The sequence below is a fragment of the Topomyia yanbarensis genome, chromosome 3, assembly GCF_030247195.1.
Source record: "Topomyia yanbarensis strain Yona2022 chromosome 3, ASM3024719v1, whole genome shotgun sequence".
Lineage (NCBI taxonomy): Eukaryota > Metazoa > Arthropoda > Insecta > Diptera > Culicidae > Topomyia > Topomyia yanbarensis.
Window position 1 is genome coordinate 345,303,774 of NC_080672.1, and position 17,726 is coordinate 345,321,499.

The 17,726-nt window shown below is 43.9% G+C and overlaps 2 protein-coding genes across 3 annotated transcripts in view; both read right to left on the reverse strand.

The window, feature by feature from the left end:
* The window catches only part of LOC131690757 (uncharacterized), a 752,331-nt gene that overhangs the window by 416,681 nt on the left and 317,924 nt on the right, over positions 1-17,726 (reverse strand). The gene's annotated exons all lie outside the window — the stretch shown is intronic.
* On the reverse strand, positions 1,338-6,810 carry LOC131688137 (uncharacterized). The gene is made up of 3 exons (XM_058972289.1): positions 6,474-6,810; positions 1,395-6,416; positions 1,338-1,351 (listed from the first exon to the last, which is right to left on the reverse strand). The coding sequence occupies exons 2-3, from the start codon at positions 6,190-6,192 to the stop codon at positions 1,338-1,340; spliced, it is 4,812 nt and encodes a 1,603-aa protein (XP_058828272.1). The 5' UTR covers positions 6,193-6,416; positions 6,474-6,810.

The window sequence follows — 17,726 nt, forward strand, 5'->3', positions numbered from 1 at the left end:
GCTTTAAGTTGTATATATAGTCTAAGAAATAATGCTTTTAGTTTATAAATTGTAGTTGGTAAGTTCATCTACTACCTGATCTTTAGGCTAAACTAGTTTTAAATAATTCATAACAACGAGATTAATAATAATTTTAATCGATGCTCCGATCAGCACAGCACTGCATGTGACCACTCTATATAACTTCTTTTTTCCTTTTATCTTCCTCCTTCTTTCCGTTTCTCTGACACTTCTCGCGTCGATCGATCGGCAATATCGATGTCGACCACCAGAGTAGTGCGACAGTAGGTGCGCTCGTCCGAGGGACGTCACACTCCCCCCCGGTATGGGGACCGTACACTTCGGTTCCTCTTACTCCAACTCGCGCCTTTCGTAGATTCCGTGCACGGTTTGCACAGTAGCTCTGCGAGTTTGTCCTCCACTGGTTACTACACCGATGACCCGTCCTTTAGGCCAACAGTTTCTAGGATGCTCATGATCCACGATGACGACAATGTCACCAACCTGAAGAGGTTTCGCCTTCTCATGCCATTTGGTGCGCCGCGTAATATCCGGAAGGTAGTCCTTGATCCAACGCTTCCAAAAAAGGTTGGCAAGCCATTGAGAAGTCGGATGTCCCCTACGTATTGTAGAAACGTCAGTATTAAGCAAGGTCAACGGTTTCGACCCATCAGAAGAACCCAACAGAAAGTGGTTGGGTGTTAGTGCAGCCTCCGCTTCGTCTTCGATAGGAACATGAGTAAGAGGGCGTGTGTTAAGTACCCCTTCAATCTCCGTCAGTGCGTTTCTTAACTCCTCGTCAGTGGGTTTCCGCATTCTCAAAACTTCAGCAAGGTTCCGTTTGACCGACTGGATGAGGCGCTCCCAACTTCCGCCCATGTGGGGTGATGCCGGTGGATTGAACTGCCATGCAGTAGTTGGTGTGACAAATTCACGCATCAACTGATTGTAGTCGATCGTCTGGTAGATGTCCTGCAGCGCCCGTTTGGCTCCTATGAAGTTAGTCCCTCTGTCACTATAGAAGCTGATAGGTGTACCTCTTCGTGCCGTGAAATTCCTCAGAGCCATAATGCAGGAACTTGTCGTCAAGGAGTGGGCTATCTCTATATGCACTGCCCTTATTGTCAGGCAGGTCAGCAGAACCCCCCATCTCTTTTCGACCCTGCGACCTACAGCCACCTCAATCGGTCCAAAATAATCGACCCCTACATGCGCGAATGGTCTCGTGTATGCTGATAGTCTGGCTGCGGGTAGGTCTGCCATTTCCGGCGGTTGGGGAAGAACGTCGCGATTCTTACACCGCTGGCAGTTCTTGCGAATCGATATAAGTGCTTGTCTCAGGCGAAAAATACTGAATTTTTGCCGTACCTCGTTAACTACAACCTCGTAATTACGGTGTAGATACATTTCGTGGTAATGCACAAGGATTAACGAAGTGATCATGTGTTTCGGTGGCAGTATAACCGGATTCTTCGCATCGTTGTGGAGATATGCACACACCCCAGTTCTCCCTCGCATCCGCATGACACCACTGTCGTCTATAAATGGGCTTAGCTTGTAGAGAGAGCTTGCTTTCGAAATCCGCTTCACCGCATCTTTAGTCTCCAGCACTGCAATTTCGTCTTGGTAAACATCTCGTTGCGCTTGCCGAAAGTGGTATTCTTCCGCTCTGCGAAGTTCGTCCCGTGATAAGGGTCCACTGCAAAATAAATCCCTTTTGCGGTGACGTTGAACGTTCGCGCAGAAACGAAACACGTACGCTGTCACAGCAAGCAAACGTCGCCAATTGGAAAATCTGTTTACATCGATTACCGCCTCAGGAGCTAGGAAGTGCAATAGCACACTAGGTCTCATTTCTTCATCCGTGATAAGGGATTTTTGTGGAAGTATGGGCCACTCCACTTCTGCCTGCCTCAGGAATGCGGAACCTTTAAACCACCTGCTTTCCGAAGATAAATCAGGATGCTCGCGCCACCTGGTCCCGTCATCAGCCACATTGTATCGTGTTGGAACCCATCTCCATTCGACGATATCCGTAGACTCCAAAATTTCGCTGACTCTCGATCCGACGAAGGCACTATACCGTTTGTGATCGGCTCGCAACCAACAAAGAACATTTCGCGAGTCTGTCCAGAACGTTCTTTTGGAGATCTTCATTTTAAGGCTTCTTGTAACGTTAGCTGCCAGTCTGCATCCAAGAACCGCAGCCTGCAGTTCCAAACGTGGAATGGATGTGTATTTTAACGGCGCCACCCGTGTCTTGGCTGCAACCAAAGAGCACTCAATCTGATCATTATTCGCAAATCGCAAAAACACTACCGCTGCCATGGAACTTTCGCTGGCATCAACAAAAATGTGCAATTGAATCGCATCAGCTTCTGTCGCCTTTGTAAACTGCCGGTAACATCTCGGGATACGCAGCTTCTCCAACTCTGGCAGCAGACGCAGCCAGTCACGCCATCTCTCGTACAGATTGGTGGGGATAGCTACATCCCATTCCACATTAGCACGCCACACCTCTTGAAGCAAGATTTTTAGCAGGATCAAGAAATGATCAATGAGACCTAGAGGATCGTAAATGGTCATCAATGTCCGAAGTATCTCCCGTTTAGTAGGGCAGCGGCTTCCATCAAGCAAGGCTGACTCAAATCTCGCCCAGGAGATCTTATATTTGAATACATCGTCCTGCGTATCCCACCACATTCCGAGGATTTTCTGGTTCGACAGTTCAGCACATATGTTCAGATCCTTTTCCCTTGATTGCTGTTCGTGCATTCTGGCTAATACCAGCGGTGAGTTGGAAACCCAATTGCGAATTTCGAATCCACCCTGCTTGTGGATAAAGTGGACTGATTCAGCCAGCGCAACTGCTTCCTGCTCTGTTTCGACGCTTACGACCATATCATCCACATAGTGTCCTTCCTTAATGACCGTCACTGCTTCTGGGTATTCGCCTTCGAACCTATCGGCATTTTTGTTCTTCACAAATTGCGCTGTGGCCGGGGAGCAGCTCGCCCCGAAGGTCATAACCTGCATGACGTAAGTGCTTGGTTCACCATGTTCTTCACTATCGCGCCAAAGAAAGCGCTGACACTGCTGGTCCTCGGCGATGATCCCCACCTGGTGGAACATCTCGCATATATCGGCACAGAGACCAATTCGATGCTCGCGAAACTGATACAGGATACCCACCAACGACGCTAACTGATCCGGACCAGTGAGGAGTGTCGAATTTAGGGAGGTTCCATATACTGACGCAGCAGCATCCCACACGATCCTGATCTTGCCAGGTTTGTTTGGGTTGTATACCGGAAAAATGGGCAGATACCATACCCGTTCGTACTTTCGTGAGAGTTCTTCTGTGGAAAGTTTACGGACGTAGTTTTTGGATTGGTAGTCCTTGATTTTTTCGTCCAATATTTTCGACAACTCTTTATCCTTCTCCAGGCGTTTCTCCAAGCATCTCCAACGGCGAATAGCATTTGTTTTGTTATCTGGCAATCGAACTTTATCAGAACGCCACAGCAACCCCGTTACATAACGTTCTCCATTGAAGTGTGTGCGGGATTCTAGTAAAGACATGGCTAGTTTGTCCTCCTTCGACAGTCGTTCAAATTGCGTCGGTATGACCACCGAATTTTCAAGGGAAAAGTAATCTTTAACCATCTGGTTTAGATGTATAACACTTTGTTGGTTACAGCTACAGACGTGGTAAGTATGACTGATATTGATGCAGTTCTTTGATGTCCAACCACCGTATACGGTCCAACCAAGGTTCGTTTTTACAGCAATAGGTTCACCCATCCTGCCTTCACGACTTTTTCGAACGAGCATAATATTGGCGTGTTTCAAACCGATTAGTATTCGCGGCCGAACATTGGAATAAGATTCCACAGGTACTCCACGCAGATAGCCGTGTTTCTCCGTTAGTTGAGTCATATCCAACGACTGGAAAGGTAGCTGCAATTCCTCGACTGTTCTTACATCTTGTAGTAACGTTCGCTTTCCTTCCTGTCCGCTTATTTCAACGTTGACACTGTGTGAACCAGATTCGTAACGATGAGTACCTGCAGTCCACTTAAGACAGAGTGGATGGGCCTTCCCAGAGAGCTTCAGATCTTCGGCAAGTTGCTGATCGATGAGCGTTAACTCTGATCCGTCATCTAAGAATGCGTGGCACTTCATCTGCACCCCGTTTCCAAATAGTGTTACCGGCAGGTAACGGAAGGAACCGGGGCCTGTACTGGACTGGTGCGTATTAACATTGCGTTCTTCATTCTGATTAGAAACACTAGTCGATGCAGATGTTTCAAGCAAATCTTTGTGGAGCAGAATGTGGTGCTTAAAGGTACAGCCGTTCTTTCCACACTCCCCAGAATTGCAACCACCTCTATGCTGCCTAAGACACTTGCGGCAGAAGTTAAATCCACGAACTGTTGCCCATCTTGCTTCGTATGACAGCTCCAGGAAACGTTTGCATTTCCCCAGATATTTGCAATCCCCTCTGCATGCTGGACAGGGTTTATTTCCTTCGGTTCCCGGCTGACTGCTTTGAGTAGAATGAATGGATTGGTTCATATCTCTGCCATCCTCGGTAGGAACTTCGGCGAGAGTGTTGACGTATCGCTCTTTCCGGATTTCTCGGGACTCCTGAGTCCTGCTAGATCGACACTGAGGCTCGAATACCACGTTCACGTCTTCTGCTAGGGTGTATATCCAACGACTGAATGTGGATAGTGTCACCTTCGTTTTAGTCCTTTTGTAGCGCGCCCAATCCAGTTTAATTTGCGATGGTAGCTTCTTGACAAGTTCCCTCAACAGAGTCGTATCACACATATGCTCCTTTCCGCCACAAGTTTGTATTATGGCACAAAGGTTTTGCACCTCCAAGGCGTAGTCAACCAGCTTTTCCATCGCATCCGATTTGATGGGTGATATCGCAATAATCTTCTCCTTCAAATACTCAATAATCGTTTCCGGTCTACCGAATCGCAACTTCAGCGCACTGATCGCTTTTCCTACAGTTTCTGGTCGCATTAAGAAACTACGAACTGCATTAAACGCATCTCCTTTCAAGCAGTTTCTCAAACGAATCATGTTCTCGGCTGCTGTGTACCCACACATAGCCGTGGTATCTTCGTACGTTGATAGGAACATTGGCCATTCCTCTGGATTGCCGTTGAACTTGGGCAGCTCACGAGGAACAACTTGACGTGCAGCTACCTCACTTTTAGAAAGTCGCTTGTTGCTGCATAACGCTTGTCGCCGCTTTGACACTGATCGTGCACTAATCCCATATTCTTCTTCATCGGATTGCACTTCTTCGCCATCTGCATCATTGGCTTGTAGACAAGATGAAACTTCCGTATCGCAATCCGAATCACTGTCACTTTCAGACGTTTCTCTGTCGCTGGTGCCATCGGTTTCCACTTCCTTCTTCGTAGAGTGCTTTAGCCAATCTTGCACTTTGTTTTTATTGCTTTTTTCATGTTGATGGTCCCCTGCGGATTCGTCGCTACTATCGAAATCAGCCATCTTCTTCAAAACATCAAACTTCTTCTTCGAAAACTCTCTCATAAGCCGCATCTCTTCTTGCATCAACATTTCCTCGGCTTTAATCTTCCGCAGTTCCACATCCAAACGTGCTTTGATGGATTTTCGCGACGCTGCCGATGTCACTGAGTCCGCTCTACTCAACGTCCGACTTTTCGTCGGCTTCTCCAAATCTTTGCTTATGGTTTCTACGACTGGAACATTTTCGCCTTTCGCATCCGCACCACCAACATTACTTTTCCGCTCCGCCTTAGAGGTTACCTTCTTCGCCGTCTTTGCAGTTGTTGCCCGAACTGTTGTTTTCCGTGACGTTTTCGTCAATTTCTGCTTCGAGGTGTTCTTTCGTCGAGACTTGGTGCCTTTCTTTGCTTTCACGGTAGCGCATTTCAAGCATATCCAGCTGCACTCCTCGACGTTCTCAGAAACACCCGCACATGAGAAATGATTCCACACATCACACGTATCGCACTGCACCATATGATCGTCATCCGGCTTATTACACAATGTACAGCTATTAACCGACGGTTTGGTCTTATGCTCTGTGTCCGAAAGGTGTACAGACGTGGGGGTGGACGTTACGACAACCGCACCAGAGGTGCCTTTGGGTTTGCTAGCAGCATCCATACCGGGATCCGACATCGCTCGTTGGTAAACGATATAAAAAGTTGTTCGGTTTCGGAGGGAACGAAGACAATTTTCCGAGATGCACTAATATCCGTGTATTTAGATATTTTTATATCCTGCGAAAATACAGTTTGCTCTAAATATAGTTCAATGTGTATAATATTTACTCACGTTTAGTCAATCTTCCCGCTCTATGTTTCCCAACGATCGTGGATCCTGGCCTTGATCGTGATGTCTATCTATGCGTACATTTCATTATTATTTCTGTATTTTTTAGATTAGTTATATAATTTTACCTGTAGTTTTGTAAGTAACTTAAATAGCTTTTAGGTTAGGTTTACCTTTAGCTTTAAGTTGTATATATAGTCTAAGAAATAATGCTTTTAGTTTATAAATTGTAGTTGGTAAGTTCATCTACTACCTGATCTTTAGGCTAAACTAGTTTTAAATAATTCATAACAACGAGATTAATAATAATTTTAATCGATGCTCCGATCAGCACAGCACTGCATGTGACCACTCTATATAACTTCTTTTTTCCTTTTATCTTCCTCCTTCTTTCCGTTTCTCTGACACTTCTCGCGTCGATCGATCGGCAATATCGATGTCGACCACCAGAGTAGTGCGACAGTAGGTGCGCTCGTCCGAGGGACGTCACACGGATAATCGAATCAAACTTTTTTTGCGTTATTTCATGAATTTAAGCTTCATTCGTGGAGAAATTGGAAATAAAATGACCAGGGCAAATTTTCCTATTATGGTAAATGTAAATGTACCTATTTTGGCCCTAGTCGATTTTTCAGACTTTCAGGGTGTGATTTGTATTTTCAGTTGGTTGTCATTTATTATTCATATTGGTAACGAGTCAACAATATGTATCAGTTGTTTATAGCTATTTGTACAAGAATTCTAAGATAAACTTTTTAATAAGGTGTGTCTTTTGCAATACAAGTCAAACTCGATTACCCAGGGCTTACATTTTCCGAGGTAACTGATTCGATTACTCGAATACCAGAAAAAATAAAGTTAGTAAGTAAACTGGCGGTCGTCTGTTTCTTGGCTCCAGTTTAATTTACGTGGAGTGTCACATATCACAGCTAACATGTCTAGTCACTCTAATTAGAAGAGTGCGTGTTGCGCACCCACAAAGAGATCCTTGTCCTTGAACTTGTAGCATCATTTAGTTGACCAATACTGGATTGTCAGGTAATAACTACGCGTGTAGTCTTCGCAAACTGTCCCACTCATACTTGTCACTAGCAACGGACTACCAGGTTCCCGGGCGCCTCAGCGAGAAGTACTACTGGCGCCCTCTTTACATAGCCTATCATCCCTCTTTGCTTGAGCTACACAAGAATTGAAATCAACTCCAGTGACGGCCGGGTCTCTTTTCAGAATCTCGTTAACCATTTCTTGACCAACTTGTTTCTACCGTCCCAAAACTATTTTTCCTTAAAACTGTTGGCGTCAAGAAACACGAAAAACCTGGTTTAAGAGAGATAGGAGCTTCTTTTGCAGCTGCTCAATATTTACCTTCCGATCTAGTCTAATTGCATGAAAAAGGTAATTGAGGGCAATCTAAATTAGAAAGTTTTAGCAGTTTTCAATAATATTCCCAGTCTAAGAAAATATTCCAAAATTTCATTTTCGCCATTAACAGAAACTATCACTGGCAGCACTGCTTCAGTGGGACCCAATCAGATTAATTGTAATAACTTCTGTTCTAATGCTAATATTTATAACTTTGCGTTGCGTTGCGTTGCGTTGCGTTGCGTTGCGAAGCACGGTGCTATTCGTAGATTGCATACTAACGATTATCATGTTGCCTATAGGTAGCTCAACTCATCTTGCTTGTGAGATAAATGATCGGGAATGAACTTTATCTCTTATGAGTTCAGTAAACCAATAGCATGAGAATCGTTATTGCCGGCCACGACCATCTTCACCGATACTTAGGATAGGGTAGGAAATGTTGATGTAATACCTACTTAAGGAAGGCCCCCGACTCAGCGACGCTTTCATAGATATTACGGAGTTGGATTGAAGGACAGGTACAGGTCTAGGATTCGCCACAAGCAGGCAATGCGACCACAAAATGAATATGTTTTATGCGGTGGGATGGTTAATCTCCGAGTACACGTATACTCAGAGCAAAAAGATATTTAGTTATGATTTTTCTTGTATTTAAACTCTGGATAGCCGGCCATCAAGAGTGATTTAGTTTTTCCCTAAACTACAGCAATTTGAACTCCAAACAGCCGGCCTTAGGAGTATTGCTAAAAGCGCGAGCTAGTCTGATATAAATATTCGTTTGAGAATTGGGTAGTAGGAACACAAGTCAAGAGTATTTTTAATGTGCACTTTCAAATAAAACCACAACTTAGTCTATCCTCATATCGAGTCATAGCCACCGCGGGCTGAACCTACCTCCAACCTCTAAGGGAAAGTTTCGTCGGACCACCGATCGCGATCTACTTTCAAATATCCAGTGTATGCACATATATACACACATGTGTGCATGCCTGTAAACATACATATGAAAAGACGCATGTATACATTAGGGTGGGACAAAAAATAGATTCCAGCTCCGAGCAACTTTTTGTGTACCATTTGGGTTCTAGAACATCTGTGCAAATTCTTAGCTTGATCCCTGAAACTATATTTTTGCGCCCACTGTTTAAAGTTTACATGGGATTTTATATGGGAAAACTAACTTTCACAAAATAATTCCTCCAGAAGTCGCTCATTGCTTCCTAAAAATAAACCGTTATGTGGCTTTTGTAGGAAATTTAACAAAGTATCAATGTCTCGAAAACTACGAAACGATCTGATGCTTGAGAAAAAAGTTATTAAGCAGAAACCGATTGATGCTCTGACGATTGATAAAATATTCATTTTCCTAGCACCACTGCTGTTGGTTGTCCAATTAAACGAAATTTTGTTTTAATCTTCTCTTAATGTGTCTAAATCATTTATCTATACTGTTTGGCCACTTCGCAAAAATTTTGGGGGATAAATTGAGGTTTCTTTTGTACATAATGAGAGATAGTTTAAAATTTTGTATATAATTCGACTGTCAGCAGCAGTGATGCTATGAAAAGTGAAATTTTCATCAATCTTCAGGGCATCAATCGGTTTTAGCTTAATAACTTTTTCCGCAAGCATCAGATCGTTTCGTGGTCTTCTAGACTTGGTTTCCTTGACAGATTTTCTGTAAAAATCAGACATCTATTTATTTTTAGAAGGTAACGGGCGACTCTTGGAAGAATTAATTTGTAAAAGACGTTTTCCCCATACGAAATCCCATGTAAACTTTAAACCGCGGGCGCAAAAATATGTACTGTATAAAATGTACTTTTAGTGTAAAATTAAAAAGTTGCATATTTGGCAATATTGGCATTCAAAACTTTTCTTTTTTTTTGGAATCCCTAAACAAAGCTTTAAAAAAATATCTCGCTGATTGATTCTAGTGCAAACAGCACCAGAGATATAATCCGAATAAACACATTTTTTTTAAATAATTTGTTAAAATTAACCGTTATGTGTCCAACAAAAAACACCTATAACAGGCCAACGAGGGTACCCGGGTACCCACAAATTAAAATGCTCATAACTATGGCTTCCTTTAACCGACTTTGACACTTTTAGATGTTTTAGATTCAGGAACTCGTCTACTTTTGGATTCTGTTACATTGGACCGGATGAATGGATCTGGTTCTTGGTAATCCGGATTTTCCGGAGTAATGTTCCAGTACTAGGGTATGATTTGTAAATTTAAATAATGCCGTAGCAAAATGAGTATCAAAACTCTTCGAATTGTCTCGGAAGTCTGTTATTTATTGTTACGGGACCCTATGGTAGTTTGCAAAATGGAATTGGAATAGAATGGCAATTCACGGCCCTACGGGAACCTGCTCCGGAATGTCCGATCCGGGGTGAAATCACCAAATGGTTCCAATACCACGAGATACTGCCTATTGATGCTATGCCAAGAATTTTGATACCCATATTGCTAGTATTCCATTGAAATTCACAAATAGTATCCAAGCACTGGAACATGCTTCCGGAAATTCGGATTCCCGGAAACCGGTTGAAACAACCCGATTCATTTTTACCAAGTCTAAAAGTGGATGAGTTCTTGAATCCAAAACACCCAAAAGGATCAAAATCGGTTGGAAATTACCTTAGTTGTTGGCATATCAGTTTTGGGGGTGCCCGGGTATCCACGTCGGCCTGTGACGTAGTAAAAAATTCAGGAGCACCTCCGCACTCCCTTCTTACTACATCAAAAGATTATTATCCCAAAAGCATGACTTAGTGAAGTTCTAAGATGTCAAGTTTCAATTTCCAGCTACGGTTAAAACATCGGAATTTCATTATTTGTAACCTAAAAAAAATATCCGGGTACCACGTTAAGAGTGTTCCCATGGACTGAGGGGCTGTTTAAACGACACAACAATTTAGGTTATTATATATTGGCTCTAAATGAACAATTTCTTCAAAACTGGTTCCAATCCATGAAGGTCGATTCCAAATTTTGTTTTTTAGGTCACTTTGCGCGGAATAACCCATATATAAGCTATTTTTGAGGTAGGTTAAAATTTGAGAGGAGGTTAACCCTAGACCCTCCAATTGCCCAAAAAAAAGTTCTATTGACTGCAATGATCGAATCAGCACTACAATAAGACATTATAGTTGAAATTTGATTTTTTTTTTCAAAACACCCGGATAATCGAATCATTTTCCCCGGATAATCGAATCACGGATAATCGAATCCCCGGATAGTCGAATCCCCGGATAATCGAGTCCGACCTGTATTTATTTCCCGCGATTTGCAAGATTTTTGCGTTTCCCGGGATTTTAGCAAAACCTAGAAAAATGTGTTGTACAGTGCACAACATTTTGTGGGTGGAAACTTCGTCATGCAACATTTCAGGCGACAGAATTATTTTTTTAGGAAATTTTAAATTAAGAGCCAGTTTTCCAAAGGTATTGATGAGCTCCGATTTTGATTTGGCCAGATATCACAAGGAATTTAATTTACATTATCGGTCAACGTATTTCTAACACATTTTTTAATATATCCACAAATAATCTCTACACCAGCGATCATTTAGTCATGCCACCCATCCGACTCTCCAGCCGCTAGCTTTATTCGCCCATCCAACAAATCAAGCCCATAATCTCAGAATTACATCAGCTCATAATCGTTATTATAATCGCTCAGGAGTTCTATACTTCTCGTAATTAATTCTTCCCGCCAGCATACCCACCAGATACGTGCAGCACTGGCTGACGGCGTCCGTTCTTCTACCGACTTGACGCCCGGTTTTGGTCTGGCGAGCCTGTTCCACCCCACTGGCTTAACGACAGCTTCTTTACTATCCCAGCACCCACCGCCCGGCAAGCGTATAAACTCACTGAAGCGTGGTATTAACACCCGCTGGCTGGTACCGTCCACCCTCAACAACCCATCACCAGCCAGCAGAAACCCACGGGAAGTCCTCATCGAACGAAAGACATTTCGAAAGCAACCGCAAAAATGATATGTTCATTTCACCATTCTCCAAGAAAAACTTGTCTTCAGTCGAAGACAATTCTTTCTTTTCTGCATTCGGTTTGATAGTTGTTCCTCCACCCAGACGAACGGTCCTTGAAAAGCTACGCTCATTACTTTTGAGTGAATCGTTCTCCACAGCTGGATTCTCGCCTCATTAATAAAAAGCGAATTTGACCATCAGCAGCAAGCAGTGGCATCGGATTCGCTTCTGGTCTTCACTTTCAATCGTAGCCGGGGTTCTGAATGGGAGGCAGCTTACCTCTGGGGCGGCGGGATTCACATTGTAAAACGAGCAATTTGCTCAATTCACTGGAAGAGGCTTCTTTCTTTCGCTGCGGCAAGCCCCACACTTTCCAATTCGGTTGCTTCCAATCAACTATCTGGCGAAGGCGGAACGCAAGAATTTGGTGCAAAAAAAATCCGATTGTTCTCGCTTCCAAATTTATCCTTTTGGGTCGTAAATTGGATTCGCCGGGGCGCACGGTGAGTAGCGAGCGCCGAAAGATCAATGCTCTCCCGTAAATGAGGTCTGCACTGCTTGGGGAGCAAACAAGTGTCTAACCTTAATTATAACTTGAACACCTTTATTGATTGGCCTTTGTATTATTGTGATTGGGACCTTTGGTAAGGTGAACAATGAGATGACTGGACAGATTGAGTGTCATTGACCACGGAAAGGATCACACATGTAGGATCGATCTCCTTACGGATGATTATTATCGAAGAGTTGATAAATAATTGAGAACCTTTTAGTTCCTTAAAAAGCGCCAAACTTAGTGAAGTTAGATTTTTGTGTTTCGTACTTTACTCATCAGTAACTGACACCAACTTGGGGCTGGTTAGACGATGAATCCAAACAATTGCTTGGCTAGCCGAGATAACACTGTTTTAGGCATATACATTTATTGTGTGAACTGTTTGTATTTAGTGTCTAACGAGTGCCACTTTGGTGTTAATTGGGATTCATCGCCAAACTTGCGCCAAGTTGGTGTCAGTTACTGATGGGTAGAACACGAAATACAAAAATCCAACTTTTCTAAGTCACTGAGCTTAGCACTCGGCTGAAAATGATACACATCAATATTGGTGAATAAAAACCCAACAGAAAATAATTGCATCCATCATCACAATCAGACACAATACTTTTCTCCTGAACTTATAATCGTCCCCTCACCAGTCCGACCACCGCCGGATCGCTTTCGATAAGCTCAATTTTCCTGCCCGGGTTTCCTTTTCAACTGCCACTTCGATCATTCCGCTTCTTTAGCAATTTTCTGCGAATCAGTTTCCCCTCTACGTTATCGACCAAAACAAAATCACCGAAAAGGTGTCGATTCGTCTCGCCACCGACCGGTCGAGTAGCTGGAAAACAACCAAAAAAAACCAAACCGTGCGGAGCAGCTGGACCCATTCAATCCCACCCGTAGCAACATCAAATCGGACGGAGTGGTAAACTGGTATATTTTCGACGCGCTGCAGTCTGGCTTTACTCCCGGAGCAAGATTGCAGCGAGGGAAGCCGATGAAATGGGCGCTGAAAATTTAAATCAAATTACACGGGGCGCGCGGAATGGCATCGGAGCGAAGACAAAAGTTGGCTGAAAAAGCGAAAGCCATCAGCGTCATCGAAATCGAATAGAGTTGGCAATTTTCATTACCCGCCACATATCCTATAACTATAGTACACTTCAATGGTAGACCGTTTCGAATTGTCGCTCGGTGCAATTTCGGTCATTATTGGACCTTTTTTTAATTTCGGTTCAATATGAGCGAAATGCGAAGGCGTGTTCGTTGGAACCAAGTGGAGCACTATAACTGCCAGCGAGTGGTAGTCAGTGATGCCGAAGGGAAGCGTATATTGGCCAACGTTGGATTTCGATTTCGCACGATAGGGGTTTCAATTGGGTCAACGATCGTTGACCCGAGTGGAAGGTTAGGAGATGTCGAATATTGTTACCAGTCAGAACAGGGTAGGGCCCAATACATTCCAATCTGATCGATTGGAATATATTAGATCTTTCGAGATACGGTTTATTTTTAATTCCAGTAAATATCCAATCCAAGTCCAATTATTAGATTTGAGGAGCTCAAAGCGTTGTTCAATAATTTAATAAGCGGGGTTTATTTTGTTTTTGTTATGAGAAATTGAATAAATAAATATAAATTGTATTGTGTATTGTATAAAGAAAAACATAAAATAGAACCAGAACGGTACTGGAACTCCTCTTTGCACCACAAACCTCAAATTCTATAAGCACCCTCTAGTGGCGGACAATAATACTGATGTTCTCATGAGCAGTGTCAATTCGTGAACTTTGTTTGGGCCTAGCCAACGTAAGCAAGCACCAAAATAAATAGCGAAACTTGAAAAAAAATCGATTTGCTACCGTACACTTCACTGTAAACACTTTTCGACTGTAAAATTCATCATTTTGGATGATTAATCGTGCTTTAAATTTCGATACCAAAAATTAAGAGAGAGCTTAAACTATTACACTGATAACATTGAAACAACGCCAAACATTGTTAAGTATACTAGCAAATCGAAATTCGAACCGAAGGTTTCTGAGGTGTTTCAGTGCCTCTAATGCGTCCAAACAAAGCGAAAGCGATCGACGATCATTAAATCAGTAAATTCTTACCGAAATTGACACAACTTATGGGAAAATATCACGTCTGTGAACAAATCTTGTTTTTGTCGGATCTTTCAGGTTGTCATGCGATCAGACGGATTGGTAGGATGGACACCAAATATCGGTTGGGCCCAAAAAGGACAATCATCCAGCACGTCAAATCAAAAAGTTTTGGACTATTATCAAAAGTATAGTGTACGGCACCAGCTGAGAGGCGCCGAACGAGTAGTAATTGATTTCTCAAATCTCAGAACATCGTCCAAGAGAACTGACAATAAGTTAGTCGGAATCAACCCCCTCTGTAGCAGTACGAAAATAGAAATAATCCCCCACCGCCATCTCAACAAAATTCATGGCACCATACTCGATCATGATACAAAGAACCTTGACACGGAAATAATCCTAAACGGACTCCAAGAGCAAGGAGTGACCGAAGCGCTCTGTATCACCAAAATGGTCAATAGCACTACTTGTACTTGCGTTATCCGGTTCCTACCTCCTAGGATAAATCTTCCTGGGACTAATGAGGCTCCCGGAACGGAATTATCATCCCAGTCCTATGCAATGTTTCCCCTGTGAAAAATACGGCCATGGAAGCAGGAACTGTAGCCAACTCGCGACCTGCTTTAACTGTTCCAAAAAGACCCGTCACATAAGTGAACCCGTACCAGAACCGAAGCGTTGACCTACATTAACTGTCAACGCGATAACTCTGCCCGGAACAACAGCTGCCACTGCTTCCTGGTAGAGAAAGAAGTAGTCAAAAGACCGACCGAGCACTTACTTTTCCCGATGCGCGAGTCCTTATCAACGCCAATAATAATAACCTAACCTACGCCAACACCCTCCGATACAGACTTGACTCACAAAGCGACAAAACTCAAGAGACCTAACTCCAAAAAAATCGACAACAAAGACGCCACGATCGCAGCATTGAAACAACGGCTTTTGGACAAGTAATAAAGAGACATATGGAATGAGTTGGCATCCCTCCACCAAGTGTTCAATGACATCAAATGCCAGATGCTTCAAGAAACGCTATCTGCCAGCCCTACACCCGGTCACTCTCCCTCCACACCAACAAAAACGACAACAACCATTCCATTCAAAAACCCAAACAAAATACTAAAAAGGGCCCCTATAGAACTCCTAAACCAGCCTAGAACACGGCAACCAACAATATCCAACGAATCAGCTGCAACCAACAATCCAAAACCGAGAAGCGGGCATCCCGAGCAAATACTCATGGGTTTCAGCACCACATATACCCTTGAAAAGACCTTAAACATGGTCCGTGCCAAAATTCACAACCATCAAGAGACCATAAAATGGTCTCAATAACCCATAAATACACCAACACATGGTATTTTATTTGGGATCTACCGGACCATGGTGATGGTGTTGAACCATGAGTTGAACCCATTTCAAACACCCATGTCAAACCCCATGAGCATGGGGTATTACGGGCTTTTCGTTTGCTCGGGATGAAAGACAAGGTAGAACACGAAACACACAAGAGCGATACCCCAACAAATGTCTCGAGCTACGTTTGCTAAACCAGCAACACCAAAATCTCGAGGAAGCCAAAACACAACCCCCACCGGACACCCTTAACCCCAACAAAAGAAACCTGGGAATACGGACTAGACCCAATGATTGATATATCGGACTAAACCCCAAACAAAACACAAAACCACAACAAAATGCAGAAACAACGACCACAACAAAGCCTGCCCACACTGACCCTGTCTAAGGAAGTGCCGGCTTCCACCATTAAGTCCCCGGCGGCTGTTGATGTGGACCATCGGAAACCCCCAGGAAGTATCACATACTATTGCAACCCCTTCAACACATCTACCTTTCACCCCCTCGAAACAGCCAACATAAAAGCAACCACGGTTAACACATTGGACCCATCTTAGTCATCACTCAGGCCAACCCTCGGATGTCCGTAGCACCCAGTCACCTCCAGACCTCGACGAACACCAATCGACAACCGAAGCAAAGATTAAATATACCCTACACCTTTTTTTGGCACAAAACCACCAAAAACGACAGCCGCTCACCTACAGAAAAAGCCCTTTCTCCAACACCGGCTCTGACTCCGGATATACCGGACTCCTCCGCTGAGCCTTCATCGGCTGCCGGTGCAGGGGATCCAGCTTCTCCCGGGTAAACTCAACCACCTCCTTACCCTACCATGAATCGGCCTGAACCTTTTTCAGAAAGCCTACCGAGCGATACTTCCAGCAACAACTCAGACCCAGAGCACTTCTCTGTCGAGAAGTCTCCAGACCTAGCACCACCAAGCCAGTGCTCAACGGAGATGTGACGAAGCATCGATATATGCAGTCACACCCATTCCCTATCCATCACCCTATCCATATCCGTTTCCAGCTTCGACACCAACCCCCACACGGACCACAGAATGCCAACGGGCTGAGACAGAACCTAGGGCACCTCCAGGTCATCATTGCCCGATACGACTCCATCGTAATTACCATCCAAGAAACTCACACCCCGTGGGCACCGACATCTCCCGGTGAATCGGAAACCGCTACACGTGGGAATCCCGAACCGGAAGCAACAGCTTCCAAACCTTCGGATTGGCTACTCGAGCCGATATCCCCGGGGAAGAAATTTCGGCTGGACACCCAGCTACTGGCGATCGCGAGTAGAATCCAGTAGTATTTATTTCATGGACTTGTTGACTTTTCTCGGTGAAAATGAAAACTCCAAATTTTCCCATTACAATTGTATATAGAATATCTCTTATATAGAATCCAGTAGTGTCAGTGTACATACCCTAGGAGGAGGTCCAGGAAGTCAGAAAGAAACTATGCCAACTCATACGAAAGATGTCGGCTCCTTCCTTCACCATTGGCAATTTCAAGGCACACCATCCCGCTTGGGGATCATGCCGACTGGGCCGCCGCGGCAACGGAATCCCAAAAACCGTCGAGAGCGACTAAGCCATCATCCTCAACGATGGAAACCCGACCTTGGCCAGAGGATTAGCGCTATCAAAAATAGACCTCTCTATCTGTTACAGCTCTCTGGCGACCGACTGCCTCTAGTCCGCGCTTCAGAACTCCTGTAGCAGCGATCACCGCCCCATCCTGGTTACAAACAAATCATCGACTATGGCTCTACAAAGAAGCCGATTGGAGCCGCTTCGACGAAGCCTTCACAGATAACTTTGACCCACAAAAGACGTACGCGCCCGACGAACTCTCCAGGTAGAAAGATGAATGACCACTTTGTTTTCAGTAATGAATCACAGGTTTCTAACAAAAATAATTTATTGCTAACTATAACTAACAATATTATCTTTGTCAAGTTGGTTTGAAAATTTAA

Bases quoted from the DNA above. Each gene is read 5' to 3' on its own strand.
- LOC131688137 (XM_058972289.1), bottom strand. From the start codon at position 6,192: ATGTCGGATCCCGGTATGGATGCTGCTAGCAAACCCAAAGGCACCTCT.